Genomic DNA, 15845 nt, shown 5'->3' with positions numbered 1-15845 from the left:
TCCGAAAACCTGGCCACCGAAGCCTGCGGGAGGCTGTTAAACCACTGTATTGCAGGTCCCGCCAGAGTGACCGGAAAAGCGCGGCACCTCACCTCGTCTCCCACTCCCTCCAGGTCATCCTGGCCTCGAATGCCGTGAGGTGTTCCTGTGGGTCTTGGGTTCCATCGTACCTCATGTCCGTCGGCTTATCAAAGTGCTTTGGTAGCCGGACCTCGAGGATGGAACGATGAAACGGGGTTGCGCCCATTATCACGGGTCGATGAATTCTCCTTGGTCTTCCCCCGCCGTCTTCCCAGTCGCGTCCCGTGGTACGTCTCCTTTCAGATCGGGCGTATATCACGGGGTCACGGTGTCTTCTTGGGCGTCCTTCTTCCTGGGTGCTTTCGGATTCATATTGTAGGCTAGGCGTTCGCCGGGAGTGACTTCTCGGAGGGGAACGGGAGTAGCTTGGTTCGGGAGTCCGTTGACGATGTTCCTGATCTGACAGCTGGCGCTCCAGGTTCTGCATCCTGTGACGCAGTTCTTGCATTATCCTGGCGCTGTTGTTGCCCATTCCCCCAAAGGAGCGTCTTTCTTGAGATCTTGAAGACGACTCGATTCGTCGTGGAGGGGACCTCGTGCGCTCCCGGGAAGAAGCCACGGAGGCTGCCTCCCGGTGCTCTGCCCCGCGGCCATGGTCTCCAGGACCTAGTACGACGTCTATTCAGGCAACTCCCCACAGACGGCGCCAATGTCCAGTTGCTCGGGTACCAGGCGGTACGGAGAGATCATTCGGTTGATAAGGGGGAATATCGCCTGATTCTGGGTAACGGGGTTGGAGATGCCGATGTCACGAGCTCTTTATGTGGAGAGGGGGGTGTCACCTGCAAAGACACTCCGACGCTTTAGTCAGTCGTGTGTGCAGGCGAAAAAGGGGGAAAGTGATATGTGTGACGTACCTTGGGGGAGGGGTAGGACCCTCCCCATATATACCGTGTCAGAAGTGGGTCCCGTAAGAGCAGACCCACCTTAGCTTCCTCGAAGCTTTCTCTTACAGCTGTAGTGGAGAGCTGTCAAGAACGCGTGTCCGGGTCAATGGTTGAGCGCCTCGCACCCGACTGTTCGGGTCGGATGGTCAATGGATCGGGTCAGCCCGCGTTATGTTTGGGCAGGCCGTAACAACTCTATAAATTCTAACTTTATTAGTTAAACGAGAATATATAAACTTAAAAGACAACATTCTCAAAGGTTGTAAGAACAAATTTTAATTGAATGTTTTTAAAGTGACAATTTTGATATTAATGATAAATGAATTGATTTAAAGTTAAAATTTGTATTAAAGCTAATCTCAGTTTAAAATGATGATATTATTTTGATGAAAAATTAATAAAATTTTATTATTTGTATAATTAGTTTGATAAAACTAATAAAAATAATATAAAATTTAAATTGAATTAAGATCGATTAAGTATTAAAGTGATAAATCTTATATTTAGTCCCAAATTATTATTCTTTTATATATATAATTCTGCAAATATTAATATAATATTTTATGGGATTTAAAATAAAATTAAAATAAACTCTAATATTAGAGTTGCTCTTAAGAGCTACTGAGCCGCGCAACATTATCAATAATTAAGTTTACTATTCGGATTTTGGAGGCTTGAATTAGCAATATGCTTAAAAGTCTCCTTGTCAATTTATATCCGCATTCATTGATCGAGATTGTAACTAATATTTAAAATTTATAAATATGTTTATGAAAAAATATTAGGGAGTTGTCAAAATTTATTATTTTTAATTATCAATTAGTTATGAATTTAATTTTTTTAGTTTAATTTTTTTAGTTTAGTAATTTAATAATATATTTTATCTCATATTTTTAGATATTAATAATTAACTAATAAATAAAAATAATAAATTCTAATTATCTTATAGCATTCGTTTATTTTTATTTCAATGAGTAAATAATCAAATTAGTCTCTAAAAATTACTTGTTGTTCAAATTAGTCTCTGTAAATTTTTTTAATCAAATTCATCTTTTAAAGATTTTAAATTTGACATGTTATTCTTTTCATCACTTTGTTTGTTGATGGTGTTAAAATTTACTAATATGACACGTCAAGTGACACCCCAACACATACTTAGAAATCTTAATTGACTATTAATATGATTAGTATATGAAATTAGATAAAATCAACTCCAAATTATTTGACTCCATTAACAAACAAAGTGACGGAAGGACTAATATAACTAATTTAAAATCTTTAAAGGACCAATTTGATTAAAAAAATCTTTCAAAAACTAATTTAAAAAAGAAATGATGTTTCAGGGACTAATTTGACAATTTACCCTTATTTCAATATATACTTATACTATCTTAGTAGGTAGATAACATGTGATACAACATGCACCAACGCGGTTACCAAATATAACTGCTTGGAAACTATCAGAAACTATAACAGAGATCAAAATCACAGGAAGCGACATTTAGAATAAACTCCTTTATAACCACAACTCCACAAGTTTCAATTTTAATGGCAGATCAGATTCAACTCAAGGACACTCCAACAAGAAGCAATAAAACGTGGTCCACATCATAACTCTGCTAGTGTCCTTCTAAAGGATATAAAATACATATTGAAACTTATTTTAAATATATGCATATAGCAAATATAAGTAGTTGGAAAACTCTTAAGAAACTAGAACACGTAGATCAAAATCACAGGACAACATGAGTGTTCCAACTGTGCTAGTTTTACCATTACCAGCTCAAGGACATGTCAACCCAATGATGATCTTCTCGCAAAGATTGGCTGAAAATGGTTGCAATATCATCTTTGTCAACACTGAATTCATCCATAAGAAAGTGCTGAGTTCCATGGGGAATCAAGAAGGCGGCGGTGTTAACGGAGAATGGCGGATAAAGTTGGTGTCAATGCCGGATGGGCTAGGACCTGATGCAGACAGAAATAATATCAGGGAACTATTTGATTCTATATTGAATAACATGCCTGCTATGCTTGAGAGGGTTATTGAAGATCTTAGATTGAAAGATGGTGTCACAGTAAGCTGCATAGTTGCTGATTTTGTTATGGCATGGGCGTTGGAAATTGCAAGAAAGATTGGAATCAGAGGAGTTCTGTTTAATCCTGCATCAGCAGCTATGTTAGCCTTGCAGTGCAGCATACCAAAGCTTATTGAGGATGGAATCATAGACTCTAATGGTAAGAATACCACATCTCAAATTGCACTCACCAAATAATCTTGTTTTTAACTTTTTTAACATTTTTCCTATTTCAAATTTCAAAAATACCAATGCTTTTAGCCGTTAATATCAATTATATATAAATTTTCTAAGTGAAATCAACAACTAAAATATGGATATTTTTGGAATATCCAAAACTCTTCTAATTACATATACTATTTTTGTGTATATTTTTTTGGACATCTTTTTTTTATATATTTTACTTTTAATATTAAAAGAAATATTTTTCCAGAAGTAAGATAACATAATCAACTTGGATTGATCAAATAGTCAGTTCACTTATCTGTTTAAGTAAATATTGGAACTTTAAATCTCGTCTTGTGCCTGCAGCAATCCATTGGCTAACAACAAACCCTTAAATAGAGCGTAGAAGTGGCAATAGTTAGGGTAGGATTTGAATCTAACCCTAAGTCTCTAACCCTACCCATGAGTTGAATTTGTTACTAAAACTCAACCTTATCCTACCTGTGAGTTCAAAACAATCTAACCTTAACCCTACCCGTGGTCAACCCATAGGTATCTAACCTTACACGCTGATTTTCACAAATATGCAATATTATTATTAGAGTAATTACCCAAATCAGTCCCTGAGAATTTTAGAATCGGACATTTTAGTCCCCAAGAAAAATTAATACACATATCAATCCTCAAGGTTTTACTCCGGCAGACAAATCAGTCCCTAATTCATTTTCCAACAAAGTAATTACCCAGATCAGTCCCCAAAGATTTTAAAAACGGACATTTTAGTCCCCAAAAAAACTAATGTACAAATCAATCCCTAACGTTTTTCTCTGTTAGACATAATAGTCCCCCGTCCAAAAATAAAATAAAATAAAATAATAATAATAATAATAATTATTATTATTATTATTATTATTATTATTATTATTATCATTATTATTAATTGCACAATAATATTGTACTATATTTTTTATATTTTTTGGACAAAAATAATAATAAATTTATTCATTAAATTCTTATATATATATATATATAGTCACTCAATAATAATAATAATAATAATAATAATAATAATAATAATAATAATAATAATAATAATAAAATTATTAGAGATTATTTTATAAGAAATTTAAAATTAAAACTATTTGATATTTTTATATTTAATATAATCAAAAGATGTCCTATGTAAAAAATATATATATATGTTTGTATTAAAAAATATGTATTAAAAGAAAATATTTTAATTTAGATTTATATTAAATACATATTTTTTTAATACAAACATATTTTTTAAAATAGTACATCTTTTGATTATATTAAATACAAAAATATCAAATGGTTTTAACCTTGAATTTCTTGTAAAATAATCTCTAATAATTTTATTGATTATTATTATTATTATTATTATTATTATTATTATTATTATTATTATTATTAATTACATAATAATATTATACCATGATTTTTTATATTTTTTAGATAAAAATAATGATAAATTTATTCATTAGATTCTTATATATGTATTTATATATATATATATATATATATATATATATATATATATATATATATATAGTCACTCAATAATAATAATAATAATAATAATAATAATAACAATAATAATAATAATAATAATAATCAATAAAATTATTAGAGATTATTTTACAATAAATTTAAAGTTAAAACTATTTGATATTTTTGTATTTAATATAATCAAAAGATGTCCTATGTAAAAAATATATATATATATGTTTGTATTAAAAAATATGTATTAAAAAAAATATTTTAATTTGGATTTATATTAAATACATACTTTTTTTAATACAAACATATTTTTTATAGTAGTTCATCTTTTGATTATATTAAATACAAAAATATCAAATACTTTTAACTTTAATTTGAATTTCTTGTAAAATAATCTCTAATAATTTTATTGATTATTATTATTATTATTATTATTATTATTATTATTATTATTATTATTATTATTATTATTAATTACATAATAATATTATACCATGCTTTTTTGTATTTTTTAGATAAAAATAATGATAAATTTATTCATTAGATTCTTATATATGTATTTATATATATATATATATATATATATATATATATAGTCACTCAATAATAATAATAATAATAATAATAATAATAATAATAATAATAATAATAATAAATAAATAAAATTATTAGAGATTATTTTAAAAGAAATTCAAAGTTAAAATCATTTGATATTTTTGTATTTAATATAATCAAAAGATGTACTATTTTAAAAAATATGTTTGTATTAAAAAAATGTATTGAATATAAATTCAAATTAAAATATTTTCTTTTAGTACATATTTTTTAATACAAACATATATATATTTTTTTATATAGGACATCTTTTGATTATATTAAATACAAAAATATCAAATAATTTTAATCTTAAATTTCTTATAAAATAATTTCTAATAATTTTATTATTATTATTATTATTATTATTATTATTATTATTATTATTATTATTATTATTATTGAGTGATTATATACATATATATAAGAATTATAATTATTTTTGTTCAAAAAATACAAAAAATATAGTACAATATTATTGTGCAATTAATAATAATAATTATTTTATTTTTGGACGGAGGACTATTATGTCTAACAGAGAGAAACGTTGGGATTGATTTGTACACTAGTTTTTCTTGGGAACTAAAATGTCCGTTTTTAAAATCTTTGGGAACTGATCTGGGTAATTACTCTGGTGAAAAATGAACTGGGAACTGATTTGTCTGCCGGAGTAAAACCTTAGGGATTGATCTGTGTATTAATTTTTCTTGGGAACTAAAATGTCCGATTCTAAAATCTTGGGGACTGATTTGGGTAATTACTCTTATTATTAACTTAATGAGTATGCAAATTAAAAATTCAACATAACCAACACAATCGTCCTATAAACAACATAACCATCAAATGTTTAATTCTACATAAAATTCTTTGCTTAAATTAATAACACAAATACAAATAAAATATCGTATTTATATATTACTAAAATAGAATTGATTTTTATATAAAACAAAAATGTTAAATTATCAATTAATAATCTTGAGTAGAGTAATTACTCAAAATGAATTTATCTAAGAAAAAGCCAGAAAAATAGTGCAAATATTTATTTTATTTTCTTTGTGAAAGAAATAGTAACAAAAAATTCACAATTTTTGTTGTTATTTTTCAACCTATTTCCGTAATATTATCATGTTTTGAAACTGCAGGGTTGGCAACCACACAAAAAAGATTTCAGCTATCACCAAGCATTCCTCCCATGGACACAGAATCTATATGGTGGGGAAAAATATCTGATTCTAAAACTGAGAAGATGTTATTCAACATTATTCTTGAATCCATGAAAACTCTAGAATCCACAGAGTGGTGCCTTTGTAACTCCACACCCGATCTTGAACCTGGAGCATTATCATTCGTACCAAAGCTATTACCAATTGGTCCATTATTAAGAACCTATGGCCATGATCAAGGTGTAAGTGAAAGATCATTGGGACAATTCTGGGAAGAAGATTTTTCTTGTTTGAATTGGCTTGATCAACAACCTCATGGTTCTGTTATATATGTTGCATTCGGAAGTACCACTCTTTTTGATGAAAAACAATTCAAAGAACTCGCTCTCGGACTTGAACTTACTAATAGACCCTTTCTTTGGGTGTTGCGAAAAGATTCAGATTGTAACAATAAAGTGTGTTTTCCTAACGAATTCAAGGGGACTCAAGGTAAGATAATTGAATGGGCTCCTCAAGAAAAGGTGCTATCCCACCCTGCCATTGCTTGCTTTATAAGTCACTGCGGTTGGAATTCGACTTTGGAGGGTGTGTCTAATGGAGTGCCTTTTTTGTGTTGGCCATATTATGCTGACCAATTCTTTGACAAAATATATATTTGTGATGAGTGGAAGGTTGGATTGGGATTTGATTTGGATGAGAATGGGATGATCTCACGCGAAGAGATAAAAGTCAAAGTTGATAAATTGCTTAGTGATGAGAACATAAAATTTAAGGCTCGTGAGATAAAGAAGAAGCTAATGAAGGATGTTGATGTTGGAGGAAGGTCTTCAGAGAACTTAAATAAGTTCATCAACTGGTTGAAGGAATAAGGATTTGCTTTTTCTGAAAATGTTTTAATTCTAAACGTTAGTCGTTTGTTAATTGTTATTGCATGCTTTAGCTCTAGGTTTGATGATTGTTCCTAATGTCAAAATGAATAAAAAGAAATAAAAAAGGAAAGTGATTTATTGTTTATGACTTTCAAGATGATGATTAAGTAGTTTTAGTCTTTTAGATATGTTCCTCTTCTAATTGACTCAAATTAAATAAAAGGGGATGTTATCAAATAATGCCTTAATGTTTATTGGCCAATCCTACTAGTTAACTAATTAGGGACTATAGTTAACTGTATTAGTATTTTTTTTTTTTGAGAAAACATGACTTTAAACGGTCATGAGAAACATACAAAATTTAATAAAAAAAATATCTAAAATTTAAAAATAATTAAAATCATTTTAAAAATTTTAAAATTTCTAAAATTATTATAAAAATTCTTAATAAAAAAATATATCTAAAATTAAAACATCCAAAACCTAACAAAAAATTATTTTAAAAATTTTAAAATCTAACAAAACAAACCATCCAAAAAATATTAAAAAAATAACATCTAAAAATTAAACAAAAAATATCTAAAACTATTAAAAAATTATTTAAAATTCAAAAAACAAAAACATTCAAAACATAAAAAAAATTCAAATTTAAGGAAAAAAATCAAAAACTAATAAAAAAAACATCCAAAACCAAGAAAAAGAAGAAGAACACACGACTAAAGCATGGAGTTTGAATGTGACTGGGCACAATGTCCTTCTTTTTCACTGGCTGTTCCGTCGCTTCGCGGTGACGTGTGGCATCACCAATGACGTGCAGTGACACTCGGCAGCTAGACGCGCGTGCGTGCATTCGCAAAGAAAAGGCATTGTGTTCGCGGAGAAAAGACGTGTGCAGACGCGCTGCATTCGTGATGGGAGGAGCACTGCGTACGTGCGGCAGCAGGAGAACGTTGTTGTTTACTTGTTTATTAGACACTATCCAATATAAATGTTGTGAATATTATTTTTTTATAATTATTTTCTAGCAAAAGTACATATTTTAATTTTTAATATTATTGGAGATATGAGCAACAGTTAGTAAAACTGTTAGTTAGCTAAAACTGATTTAGTTAGAGGTTGTTAGCTTCTAGAGATAAGGTCTTCTAACAAACCCTGCTGTATAAATAGAAGGTTATGATTCTATTGTAAAGGACTGAAAAATAGCACAATAGTGATTCTATTTCAATTTTCAATTCAAATCTCTTGTCAATCTCTCTCTTTTCTGTATTCTTTCATTTCTGTCATGGTATCATGAGCTCAGGTCCAAGATCCATGGCAGCAATTATCCCACACTCTTCTTCTTCTTCTTCTTCTACAAATTCAACTACTTTTTCTGCACCTATGATAGATAAACTCAATAAAAACTCTTTCAAGACCTGGCAGCACTTGGCTCTTCATGTCATTAATGCTAATGAATTGGTGGATCATCTTTATCTAGAGAAAATTCCAACCAGATTTGATAATGAAGCAGCTCGAATTACAGAAACAAAATCAGAATCCTACAAGAAATGGAAGACTAAAGATCACTACCTCACGACCTGGCTTCTTTCATCAATTGATGATAGTTTCAAGAACAGAATGTTGGATTGCGCTTTTGCACACCAGGTTTGGACAAAAATGCAAGATTATTTCTCTAAAACTTCAAAAATCAAGATTCAACAATTAAAATTTGAACTTAAGTCGATTAGAAAAGGTGAAACTTCTGCTACTGAAACTTCTCGCCAAGATAAGAATGATTGTGGATTCTCTAGCAGCAAGTGATTATACCCTCTCCCTTGATGATCATATTACCGCCATTACTGAAGGCTTGTCTGAGGATTATGCATTGTATATCTCTGTTGTCATGACAAACATTGAGTCAATTTCTCTAATGGAAGCTGAATTCCTCCTTCTGGCTCATAAACATATGTTCGATCATTTTCGAAAATATGATTTTGGATCAGTTTCTACCAATTACACACAAACAACTCCTCCGTATGCAAGACCACCTTCAAGAGCAAATTTCTATGGACGTCGTGAAAGGGGTGGTAGATTTTCTCGCGGTGGCAGATACTCTTCTTTGGACTCTAGGCCTCAGTGTCAAGTATGTGGGAGACTTGGACATGTGGCCTTTTCTTGCTTCCATCGCTTTGATCATAACTTTCACCCTTCTTCTCAAAATTCCACAACTCAGCAAACAAATACACCTTTGGCTCTTCCACCTCCATCATCATTTCATGCTCCTCGTGCTTATCTTGCAACTCCTTCCGCCTTGTCAGATTCTTCCTAGCTTCCTGATACAGGTGCCAGTATTCATGTCACATCTGATCCAAACAATCTAGTTTGCTCATCTGATTACAATAGTTTTGAACAGATTATGCTAGGTAATGGTATAGGTAGTAGTATTACTCAATATGGTCACTCATGTCTTGTTAATCTTGATACAAAACAAAAGTTTCTGCTTGACAAATTATTACATTCTCCTGAAATAACTCAGAACCTTATAAGTGTGCATAAATTTGCTGTTGATAACAAATGTTTCTTTGAGTTTCATGCTAACTATCGTTGTGTTAAATCCCAGATTACAAAGGAGATTCTTCTTCAAGGAATTCCTAGGAATGGAATTTATCATTTTGATAGAGTGGTTGTTACTCAAACTAAATCTGACAATGCTTATAAGAATTTAGTGCAAATTGACAACTTTTATCCTAAAGTTTTTCATGCTAATTTGAACTCATATGAACTGTGGCATGATAGACTTGGCCACTGTGGCACAAATACTGTTCTAAATGTAATGAGACATTGTAATTTGAATGTTCAATCAAATAAAGCCACTTCTCATGTTTGCAAATTCTGCTGTATGACAAAAATGCACCTTCTTCCTTTCTCTCCAGATAAATTTAATTTTAATGCTCCTCTTGAAATGGTGAATTCAGATTTATAGGGACCTGCCCCTATTACTTCATATCATAGATTCAATTATTATATCTCATTTGTTGATGCTTTTACTAGATATACATGTGTTTATCTTCTCCATTCTAAATCTCAAGCGTTTCATGCTTTTTTACAATTCAAAGCTAATCTTAAAACTCACACGGGTCTAAAGATTAAAGCTTTACAAACTGACCATATCCGTGAATACCTATCTACACAATTCACTAAATTTTTTGCTACTCACGATATCACTCATCGCTTCTCTTGTCTATACACTCATCAACAAAATGGACGGGCCGAAAGGAAGCATCATCACATTGTTGAAACTGGCCTTGCAATGCTTGCAAGAGCTTCTCTTCCTTTGATACATTGGGACGATGCCTTCCTTTCGGCAACCTACATCATCAATAGATTACCCTCTTCAAATACTCAAAATATCACTCCTTATGAACTCCTTCACCATCATAAACCAGACTATTCTTTCCTTAAGACCTTTGGATGTGCTTGCTATCCATGTCTTAAACCATATTCTACTAATAAATTTGACTACAAATCTCAATTATCCATCTTCTTAGGTTATGCTCCTAATCATAAGGGATATAAGTGTCTCACTAAAACTGGAAAAATCATTATTACTCGTCATGTTATATTTGATGAATCTAAGTTTTCATGTTCTATTCTTTTTTCATCCTCACCTCCTGCTTTGCCTAAGCAACAATTTCCTCATACATTCTTGGTAATGCCTATTATAACTCATACTTCTTCAAATTCACATCTTAACAATGAGTCCAGTTCTACTCTTCATTCCTCCTACCAACTAGTTTCATCTAGTTCTAATTTTGACCATCTTCCTCACTCTTCCTTAGATGCATCAGCACCTAAGCAAGCCTCTGACAAAAACCAAATGAGCCAATTCCTCTCTCTAAAGCCAATACAGCTCAACACCACTCAGATAGTGTCCCTATTTCAGGTTTAGAAATACAATTTGGAAGTTCTCCAAAACCAAAACTATTCTCAACTACTACTTCTTCCAATCTTGATCTTTATAATAATATTTCTACCACCACTGCACAGGCTTTACAGTAACCTCATTGGCATCAAGTCATGTTGGAGGAGCTGCAAGCTTTATATAAGAATCAAACATGGAGTTTAGAAACTCCTCCCCCTACTGTCAAGGTGATCGGTAGCAGGTGGATTTATGCTATTAAAAGAAAACCAAATGGAGATATTGCTAAGTATAAAGCTAGATTGGTTGTAAAAGGTAACCACCAAGTTGAAGGGGTTGATTATGAACAGGTCTTTGCCCCTGTAATCAAACCTTCATCCATAAGAATTATTCTCACCATTACTTTAAAGTATCATTGGCAGATTCGGCAGTTTGATTTCAATAATACATATTTGAATGGAGATTTGAATGAAGTGGTTTTTATGAAACAACCTCCAGAATTTATTCAAGGTGATGTTGGATAGGTTTGTAGATTGAAAAAATCCTTGTATGGCTTAAAACAAGCCCCAAGAGCATGGTTTGTTAAACTTTCTTCAACTTTAACTTCATTTGGTTTCATCAAAACCAGATCAGATCACTCTTTATTTGTCAAGCATGATCCTACTATCACTATATATATTCTAGTATATGTAGATGATATACTTATTACTGGGAATAATACAATTGCCATTCAAAATACTATAAACCAGCTTCACAACATTTTTTCTTTAAAAGATCTTGGCGAATTTAGTTATTTTCTTGGAATAGAAGCTTGTAAGATTGATTTAGGAACTTATCATCTTAGCCAAACAAAATACATCTCTGACTTATTGAAGAAAGTTGGCATGGCAGAATTAAAAGGAGTTTCAACTCTTATGATCACAAATGTTAAACTATCTAAAAAAGGAAATGATATCTTTGATGATGCAACATTATATACATCTATTATAGGGTCTCTACAGTATGCTACCTTAACAAGGTCAGAAATCTCTTATTGTGTTAACAAATTAAGTCAATATATGCAAAGACCTTTGATTAGTCATTGAAAATGTGTGAAGAGGTTGTTACGATATCTTGCTGGGACAATAGAACAAGGTCTTTTGTTTACTTCCAGCACTGACTTAAGAATTTATGCTTTTTGTGATTCAGACTGGGGATCGGATGTTGATGATAAAAAATCTACTTATGGTTTTGGAGTTTATCTTGGTGCAAACCTGGTATCTTGGTGCAGCAGGAAACAACCCTCTGTCAGCAGATCCAGCATAGAAGCTGAGTATAGGGGACTAGCTGAAGCAGATTCTCAAATTGTCTGACTCGAAAATCTTCTTAAGGAACTTCACATCCAAGTTGACACTGTTCCCACTCTATATTGCGATAATATGAGTGCAGTTTTGTTGGCAGCTAATCCCATTTTGCACAGCAAAACTAAATACTTTGGGTTAGAATTACATTTTGTTAGAGAAAGAGTAAATCAGAATCAGCTAAGTGTTGTTCATATTAGTGTAGCGGATCAAGTGGCTGACATTTTTACTATATCTCTGTTAGCAAAACCTTTCAACAAGTGTAAAGACAAACTTAAAGTTACTGCAAGAGTATCTTTAAATTTGAGGGAGATATTGGAGATATGAGCAACAGTTAGTAAAACTGTTAGTTAGCTATAACTGATTTAGTTAGAAGTTGTTAGCTTTTTAGAGATAATGTTTTCTAACAAATCCTGCTGTATAAATAGAAGGTTATGATTCTATTGTAAAAGACTGAAAAATAGAACAATAGTTATTCTATTTCAATAGTTATTCTTTCATTTCTATCAAATATATTTGTAATTACAAAAATTTTAGAAGATCAACATTTTTTTTTATCAAAGTTAACCAACACATTAAATTTGTTACATTTTATTGAAAAATTTTCACATATGTCAGACCGCTTTATTGGAAGAGTGAAGTTCCAAACATTTTGTCTATTTAGATGGTACAGTTTAAAAAATTAAATGGTATTAATGAGGGTTATAGATCATTAGATAAATAAGAGAATTGTGTAGTCGACAAAGACAATAAGAAAAAAAAAACGATTACCAAAAAAATAATTTGACATTACGAAAATATGTATTCGTGTAAAAGAATCGGCTGAAATTAAAGCCGACTATAGTAATGAAGGGTGCCAATAAAAACGGTTAACTTTACACCTAAAATTATAAACCTTAATCTATAAAGTTGGCTTGTGGTGATTAAATAAAAATTGGTATACTTTTTGTTTGGATATATATTGGCTAAAAAATTGTTGACCACTTTGTGCGCAATATATTTGAACATATTTTAACAATTAATAATTGCACATAATACTCCAATAAAAGAATCATTTGCAGTCACCATAAAAAATATTTGTTTTGCCTGTTTATTTTATAATATATAATAATAATAAGTTAATAACAACAACAATAAGTTTGTTATTTAAAAATAGTTAACAATACTTCACTCAAGTTCTTTAACTTACTTCTAAAAGTATAAATTTAAAGTAAAATATTTTAATTTTTTTTATTTGCATTGTCATTTTTCATGAATGCATAACTATTAAAAAAACTAAAATTCTAAAATAACTGAAGGAAAATATTACTAAACAACTAACCCTCAATTAGTAGAGAAAAAATAATAAAATAATTTTAAATATTTTTATAGATTAATTATATGCATAATAATTTAATAAAAAAACCTTATACAAATGGAAAATGACAATGATACATATTATAAAATAAAATAAAGGATAAATTATTGAAATAAATCAAGTGCAATCCAAAATTACTCAGATCCCCCAAATCAAAATTTCTTTCGTGAATGTCCCAAGACAAATTTTTATATAAATTGAATTTAATAAATTCGATTTACAGAAAATAGTACTAAATCGAATCAAGTAGATTCAAATTGCATGCAAGCTGAGAAAGGCCATAGATCGAAACAATAAGCTTCGAACTAGAAATGATCGTAAATTGAAACAATTGCATTCGATTTATGAATGCATGTAAATCGAACCAAATGAGTTCAATTTAGGCACGTGAAGCAAACCCATGGTAAATCGAAGCGAATGGTTTCAATTTAGTGGTATTTGTAAATTGAAATCCATAGATTCGATTTACAAGCATTCTGCATCCCAAGTAGTTCGAATCCAATGGATTCGATTTATGCTCGTTCACCATATATAAACAAATCGAATTTCATTCATTCAAACTACAAACAACGAATCCCACACCCAACCCCACTACCCCAGAACCGAGATTTACGGATAGCCGCCAAGGAAAGATCGAAGCTGGAGACATGGAAGACGACCCAAATCGTCTATATCAGCTAGATGGAGTCGCGCATATTGCTGGCGCCATCCACCTCGAGGTTAGTAAAAAAAGTTTTTTTTTTTAAGCATACAATAGTTGTTTTACCTCCTGTACATGGTTTCAAGAGACATTTAGTGAGCTGCCGCAGGGAGCAGACGATGAGATGGTTAGGAAGTATGCCCGTGCGTACATCATGATGCTCCTATCCACACGGTTGTTCGGGGATAGCCGCCAGAGGAAAGATCAAAGCTGGAGATATAGAAGACGACCCAAATCGTCTATATCGGCTAGATGGAGTCGTGCATATTGCTGGCGCCATCCACCTCGAGGTTAGTCAAAAAAGTTTCCTTTTTTAAGCATACAATAGTTGTTTTGCCTCCTAGAAACTGCATCGACAAGTTCACGTTGAAATGTACATGGTTTCAGGAGATATTTAGTGAGCTGCCGAAGGGAGCAGATGAGATGGTTAGGAGGTATGCCCGTGCGTACATCATGATACTCCTATGCACACGGTTGTTCGGGGATAATTCGAGTACCCACCTCCACATTCGTTGGTTACCTTATGCTAGGCTAGAGGACATGGGTCAGTATAGCTGGGGGTTAGCTGCCCTGTCATGGCTATTCAGATGCATGTGCCATGTGGCAAACAGAAATATCGTCAAGTTGGCAAGTCCACTGCAGCTCCACTAGTTATGGATCTTCTGGAGATTTTCTGATTTTCGGCCAGATGGATTTGATGTCTTCCATTGGCAGTTGGCGTCCAGATATTATCCTTTCAACTAAGCATTGTGTATCTAAGAATATGAGGGTTTACTTTATTGTTAATTAAATATTGTGCATTTCAGATAGTCAGATTATCAGCCGACGTTGAGCGACAAGGGGCCTCGTGTGGCGCATTGGAGGCTTAGGATAGATTTACTCCAGCATGGGGATGTGAGTATCTTTTGTTGTAACTCTGCGATAAGTAAATTAGTATTGTAATATTTTACTATATATGGTGACTAACAATAACTACTTATATGCACAGTTCTTGTGGATGCTATATAGCTTCCCGGAGGTTGTTCAGGTGGTGCATCTCGAATCTCCGACCATCGTCCCGATGCTGAGTCCAATGTGCATAGTCAATCCGATTAGCTCAGTCGCACATAGCAGGATCTTCGGCACGAAGAATGTCCAACCAGTAGTGAAACTCGACCTCGGTCTTGGCATAAGCAACATTCACTAACAACCT

General features: G+C 32.0%; 1 protein-coding gene across 1 annotated transcript; it reads left to right on the top strand.

Annotated features, from left to right (window-relative positions):
* The first annotated feature begins 2713 nt into the window (after positions 1–2713).
* On the top strand, positions 2714–7503 carry LOC112716493 (UDP-glycosyltransferase 83A1-like). The gene is made up of 2 exons (XM_025768414.2): positions 2714–3206; positions 6469–7503. Exons 1-2 carry the CDS (start codon positions 2714–2716, stop codon positions 7356–7358), a joined length of 1383 nt encoding a protein of 460 aa, XP_025624199.1. The 3' UTR covers positions 7359–7503.
* Positions 7504–15845: the final 8342 nt, after the last annotated feature.

Source organism: Arachis hypogaea, chromosome 10, assembly GCF_003086295.3.
Source record: "Arachis hypogaea cultivar Tifrunner chromosome 10, arahy.Tifrunner.gnm2.J5K5, whole genome shotgun sequence".
Classification (NCBI taxonomy): domain Eukaryota; kingdom Viridiplantae; phylum Streptophyta; class Magnoliopsida; order Fabales; family Fabaceae; genus Arachis; species Arachis hypogaea.
Note: the sequence above shows the minus strand (reverse complement) of the source record. Positions and strands in the feature narration are given on the sequence as shown.

What these genes read in the sequence shown, in the direction of transcription:
- LOC112716493 (XM_025768414.2), top strand. Translation starts at nt 2,714, where the DNA reads ATGAGTGTTCCAACTGTGCTAGTTTTACCATTACCAGCTCAAGGACAT. An exon ending in TGGAATCATAGACTCTAATG is followed by an intron (nt 3,207 to 6,468) that starts GTAAGAATACCA and finishes TTGAAACTGCAG; the next exon opens with GGTTGGCAACCACACAAAAA.